Source organism: Grammomys surdaster, unplaced genomic scaffold (assembly GCF_004785775.1).
Source record: "Grammomys surdaster isolate TR1022 unplaced genomic scaffold, NIH_TR_1.0 169, whole genome shotgun sequence".
NCBI lineage: Eukaryota > Metazoa > Chordata > Mammalia > Rodentia > Muridae > Grammomys > Grammomys surdaster.
In genome coordinates, this window is record NW_021604617.1 from 7,639,556 (window position 1) to 7,646,059 (window position 6,504).

General features: G+C 50.4%; 1 protein-coding gene across 1 annotated transcript in view; it reads left to right on the forward strand.

The window, feature by feature from the left end:
* The window catches only part of LOC114620447 (histone H3.v1-like), a 1,927-nt gene extending 547 nt beyond the window's left edge, over positions 1-1,380 (forward strand). Inside the window, exons 2-3 of the mRNA XM_028766514.1 lie at positions 554-707; positions 846-1,380. Of these exons, the coding sequence (XP_028622347.1) occupies positions 554-707; positions 846-1,359 (668 nt within the window). The 3' untranslated portion in view covers positions 1,360-1,380. The remainder of the gene's footprint in view (positions 1-553; positions 708-845) is intronic.
* Positions 1,381-6,504: the final 5,124 nt, after the last annotated feature.

Sequence of the window (6,504 nt, forward strand, 5' to 3'; positions counted from 1 at the left end):
TATATATATATATATATATATATATATATATATATATATATCCCACTATGGCTCAGTAAAGCTCTCTTTAAGTGTCCCTGACACGCCACACGCCAGATACCAAACCATAGGTAATGGTAGCCATCAGAGAGGAGAGAGAGGTTAAAGGGACCGACTTGAGGTGTCTGTGAAGGTGATGAATGGTCCAGGCTTTGAGCTTGCTTGTCCTAACTGGTAGAGTTTTGTCAGGCAGAGGGACTGAGAGCCAGGTGTAGCAGCACGTATTAGTGATCCAGCACTGGAAGGCTGCAGCAGCCAGGGGAATTGAAAGTTTGGGGCCAGCCTGGGCTACATAGTGAGACACTCCCCCCAAAAAAAGTTGGGGGTTGTCAATATATTCTAAGTGGCAAGATCAGCATCCAAATAGTCCAGCCTTGGTAGGCCTAAAGCCTAAATCTGAGGTGAGAGGGTTAGCTAGGAAAGGTGGGGCTAAGGTAGGGAGATTTGTTTCCCTGAATCTGTTTATTCTGGATTCTCTTGATGTGTTTCTACCACCCTTTTTTTTTTTTAAAAGAGGAAAGATGGGTGAATTCTATCTTCAATCCTATCTCCAAGATCTCATCAGTGGAAGATATTTGGGACAAAGAAAAGCATGAGGAAGAGGGGGAAGAAGAAGAAAACGAGAAGGAGAATGTAGACCAAGAACAAGAGAAAGAAGAGCAAAGCAGGTGTGTTCAGACACAGCACCTTCCTTCTTCCTCCCATTCCCCCCACCCCCGCTCTGGAGAGCCTCAGTCTATGACCGTATTGGCCCCTCGCTCCTCAATCTCCTCTCCCTGACTCCACTCTTCCTTCCTTTTGCTCAGGATCAAGGCTCTTCTCGGAGTACCCAAGCAGAACTCAGTGTGGGGCCTGATGGCGTGGCCCAGGCCCTCCCGAGAGCAAGCCCGGTGGTGGGAAGATTTCTCCCTGCCTCCACTCCGCGGACCCTGCCTCTGCCGCTGCAGACTGAGCTCAAAGATGAGGCTCCACCCCCTGCCCTCCATGACTTCCTGCCCCACCCCTAAAACCTTGCCCACACTGTCATCTAGAGAAGAGTCTAGCTGGCTAAGAAACCAGCCTCTGATGGAGCCTCTACCAGCGTCCAGATTGAAGACCCCCAAAGCAGTTCCCAGACTTCCTCCCAAGGTCTCCCCTAAGAGATCTACTATTCCCAAGACCGGGCGACAGCCGACCCCAATGGCAATGTGGCCTCCCATTATTATTACCCATTCCGCCAAGAGCTCTGCTCTTAGGGGACAACACACGCTCTCTGCCAAGGAGGCCTCCCATACCCCAGGTGCCTGGGGCAATCCTTTGCCTCATCTTCCTTCAAAATAAATATTTTTGTTATACCAGCAACAGTCTAACACGGTTCTAGGCACTTTCAGACGTACTAGCTCATGGAACCGTCACAATGTTTCTAAACGATTGAAGCACGGGTCGGGTTCCTCCCTCCCCCACCCCCAACAGGGTCTCCTGCTGCCCAGACTGATCTCAGACTTGCTCTACAGCCCAGGAAGACATCGACCTTCTAATCCTCCTGCCTCAGGTTGGAGTGCTTGGGCCACAGACATGTGTCACAATGCCCAGTGTATGGTCTTAGCTTTTTATTTACGTCTCTCCGGCTTGGGAGATTTCACCGTCATTTATTCAATTCTTTATGTCAGTATGGACTTGGTGATATTTATGTTACACTTGGAGTATTTAATGCTGGTGTAGTTATTCGGCTGCTCAAGCTGTTCCTGTTCCGGGGGGCTTCTGACATATTCTGTGTCCCTTTGGCATAGGCCTGGCAACCTGAGCTTGGGTGAGAAAGAGTTTCTTTTGCCTTGGTTCACTTACGTGGTTTCATGCACCCTGGAACTATAAAGCACTAGGAAGCCAGGCATGTGGCATATGCCTATAATCCTGACACTTGGGAGTTAGAGGCAGGAGGATTGCCACAAGTTCCAGGCCAGCCAGGGCTACATAGGGAAATCCTGCCTCAAAAAGCTAATGTTCAGACCCCATTGCTGACTAGTGAGTGTCTTATTCTGGTCTAGAATTAGCTGTCTCTCCAGGTACCCTGCTCCCTTTTATTGGAAGCCTAGATTTGGGAATTATGTGTGCTTGTTACTACTACAGTCAGAGGTACGTGTGTGTGTGTGTGTGTGTAGGTGCATTAACACGCACAGTTGCATGTGCATATGTGTGCACGTGCAAGTGAAGACCAGAGGACAGCTCCAGCTGTCAGTTTTAGATGCTACACATCTATCCATCTTCTTTCTTTCTTTTCTTTTTTTTAAAGACAGGGTCTCATCCTGAGCATGATGGGACACGCCTTTAATCCCAGCATTCAGGAGGCAGAGGCAGGCAGATTCTCTGAGTTTGAGGCCAGCTTGCCCTACAATTCAAGTTTTAGGACAGCCAGAGCTACACAGAGAAATTCTGTCTCAAAAAAAAAAAACCAAAATTTTTAATTTAATTTAATAAGATAGGGTCTCCCAATGACCTAGAACTTGCCAATGTGTCTAGACTGGCTGAGAGCCCCAAGGATCTGTCTGTCTCTCCCTCAGCAGTTCAGATCATAAATTCCCTCCACCATGTACTATGTTTTGTGGCATGAATGCACCCTGAGTTGACAAAGGAAGAAGCTGAGCTCTGAGAGGTGAAGGATGCCCACGACTTTATAGTTCCCAGCATTCAGAGTGGGGCCTGGCTAAGCTCAGCTCAGATGGAGCTAACTATTGTCCAGTATAAGTGTGGCCATGGGGACTCGGGTCCCCAGGTCTATGTATCAAATACTTGTACCTGCTGAGCCTTCTCACTGGCCCACCTTATTTTTTACTTTATTTTATGTGTATAGGCATTTGCCTGCATGTAAGTCGGTATACTACGTACATGCCTATTGCCCGAGGAGGTCAGATGAGACCATTGGATGCCTTAGAACCAGAGTCATAGACTGCTGTGAGGCACCATGTGGGTGCTGGGAATTGAACTCAGGTCCTCTAGGACAGTGGGCAGCGCTAACTGATGAGCCACACATCCCCCTCCCTACCACCCACGCAACTTACATTTTGCTGAACCTGGAGCTCATTGATTGGGCTGGGGTAGGCGGCTCAGCCAGCTCCTGGAATCCTCCTGTCTCCGTCTCTCACACTAAAGGTTTGCTTTTCTTTCTTTTTGACATAGTCTCAAAAACCCTGCCTTACTACATCCAGCTTTTTTTTTTTTTTAATAGATTTTGAAGATCTTCACTCAGGTGTCCCTGCTTGCACAAGTAACAGACCCACTGAGCCATCCCCTGGCCCACAGCTGAGATCTTTGCAGTAACTAGGATTTTCCCTCTCTGGCTCCTCCCTGGCTGTATACCACCTTCCACCTCTGTCTCCGTGCTTCTCGGTGCCAGCCCTTCCTCTGACATCCCTGACTCTTGTCATCCTCATCTGTCTGTCCCTCCCCCTCCCACTTCCCCATCCCCCACCCCCAGGGTCTCACTACGTGGTTTTGTCTGACCTGGACCTCACTGTGTAGACCAGAATGACCTTGAACTCACAGATCCACCTGCCTCTTCCTCTCAATCGCCAGGATTAAAGGTGTGCGCCACCCTGCCCAACACCAATGTCTGGCTTTTCCTCTTTGTCCATTTCTAGTCCCCACCCCGAGTCTCACCGTCTGGTTTTGTTCTTGTTGATGTTTTCATCCCTTGCCCTCTCTACCTTCTAAGGCTGCCTTGTGCCATCTGCTTCTGCCTCGGTGACTCCCCTGTCCTTGGGGTCTGCCTTTGCTCCTGGCTTCCCTCAGGACCAAAAGGTACCATGTCAGGTCAGGGTCCCAGGAGGAGAGCAGCTTCCCCTAGAGTTGGTTCAAGAATTAGGTTGTAACGAGGACTTATAGAAAGGCCATTTCTGGAGCCCAGAGGAGGAGCCGTGGACACAGACACTACAGAGTCCAGCAGTGCTGAGTGTCAGCTCTGCCTGGAAAGCGTAAGAAAGCAGCCATTGTCATGAGTCCAGAGAAGACTGCAACCTGGAAGAGCAGAGAAGAGCAGAGGCCCAGAAGGAGCTGCAGACTCCGGAATGCAGCCTCCCCAGGGATTTCAGGCTACTCCACCCTCATTCTCCCATCCTTAGCTTTTCCTGTTGGCCACACTCAAGAGAAAGGGAACAGCCACCTCCCTGGGCCCAGACAGAGGTGAGAAGCAAGACAGGACAGGAGCCTCCTGGGGAAAGGAAGGACAGGCAGGATTATCACTTCCCAAAACCTGCCTGAGCAAATCCTTTGTAGGAGGAGCTAAGGTGGGAGGAGTTAGGAGAGGAAGAGGAAAAGGAAGAGGAGGAGCTGGGAGAGGGGAGAGAGAGAGAGAGAAGATGGAGGCGGACATTCACGTGTCTGTAGCAGTCAAAGGTGGTTGGTATATCTAGGTTGGGTATTGGGTTACACTTCTGATTGTATGGATATCTTGTTACTGATCATTACCAAATATATAAGCTTTTGATTAATCTTTCAGCATTAGAGTCTCATCTTTATACTGGGCCCATGTGGATGGCGGGATGGTCTGGGCAATGCCCAGCCTTGCAGAGACAGCGTTGGAGATTGAGCCATCTCCCACGCTGACGTCTTGTGGGTGTCAGGGCTGGTGTTTCTAGTTGGCCATTTCTAGCTGCAGTATGCACGTGGCCTCAGCCGAGAAACATGGCGGCTGGGCTAGGCAGAGCCGCTGCAGCTCAGATAGTTGGCCTGACCGGAGGCCGCTTTTAAATAATTACTACAACAATTCTCCCCACTCCCCAACCCTCTGCCCCTTTCCCACTCCCCCAGTACTCCTATCCCTCCATCCCTCACCCCCACCCCATTCCATCCTCTTCTTCACCATCCAGGACAGGCTCCCAAACCCTCCTGGGCCAGAAAACCAGAGTGTGGTACTGGGGCCGATCTCAGCGCCGCCCCTTACTGTTAAGGCCATATATGTCCCTACTCTAGACACCCCCTGCTCTGCTGGTGTTTTACTTGGGATTAAATGTGTGTGTCCGAAAACCCAGGATCATAGTTACTTATAAGAGAAATAAGTTTATTTCTCCCACAGTGGGAAGCCTGATACTTGAGACGCTAGGGGCCTGGCAGCATGGCTCAGTGGGTGAATGGCTTGCAGCACAGGCTGTGGACCTCAGTTTAGTCCCCAGAAAACACTTAGAGATGAACTGACTCCACAGTCATCTGACCTCTGCGTGTGTGTGCCAGGAGACGCACACACACCCACGCGCATGCATTATACACAAACTGCATTTCTTAAGCTCAGAGTTAGTTTGGTCGTTCATGAAGTCCGAAGAATTCCAAGAGGTTCCTCTTGAGTCACCTTCCTGAACCCATGGCTTCTATCTCATGACCCGAAAGGGCTCCTCAGGCTCCAGCAATCACACCCACATTTCGGTCAGCAGCAAAACATTCTCCAAGGATCCCAACTGACATGTAAGCCTTAGTCTGAACTGTGTCAAGGTCGTACTGAGCTACAGAAGCTGGAAGATAGACTCTTTCTTCTGAATGGGAGTGTGTACCGCAGAGGAGTAGCTGATCTGTGTTATACTAAGGAAGACGACGGACACCTACCCGGGCCAGCTACTACTGCATTGTGTGGAGAGCACGTGCTGCTGCAGGGTTTGGGTGTTAGGAAAATGGGGACCTTAGCTCCCCCATCCCTGGCTCTCTTTCTCCAGACAGCCTCCCTGCGGCTATCTTTCTCTTCTGCTGAGTGACTCTAACATGCACACACTACTGAAACCACCACCTGGCAACCGAGACCTGTATCATCTTTCTGCCCTTCCCTTTTTCTTTTTTTCTTTCTTTCTTTCTTTTTCTTTTTTTTTTTTTTTTTTTTTGGTTTTTCGAGACAAGGTTTCTCTGTGTAACCCTGGCTGTCCTGGAACTCACTCTGTAGACCAGGCTGGCCTTGAACTCAGAAATCCGCTGCCTCTGCCTCCCAAGTGCGGGATTAAAGGCATGCACCACCACCGCCCGGCCCCTTCCCTTTTTCTACTCAGTGCAGCCTATAAACCTTCCCTGCCTTGCCCCTCTCCTGACCCCACCTGCTAATGGGCTCCTTTCCTAGCTCCACCTATTTCACAGACCCACCCTCTCCTGGTCCCTCCCACTCCACAGAACTCTCCTCTCATAGTCCCTTCTACTTCACAGGCCAAGCCCTACTAGGCTGCCCCCACTTCACAGACACACCCTTTCCTGACCCCTCCTACATGACAGACACACCCTCTCCCTTATCCCTCCCACTTCACAGACACACCCTCTCCTGACCCCTCCTACTTCACAAACATCTTCTAACCCCTCCCACTTCAGACACACCCTCTCCTGACCCCTCCCACTTCACAGACACACCCTCTCCTGACCCCTCCCACCTCAGACACACCCTCTCCCGACTCCTCCCACTTCACAAACATCTAACCCCCCCACTTCAGACACACCCTCTCCCTTACCCCTCCCACTTCAGACACA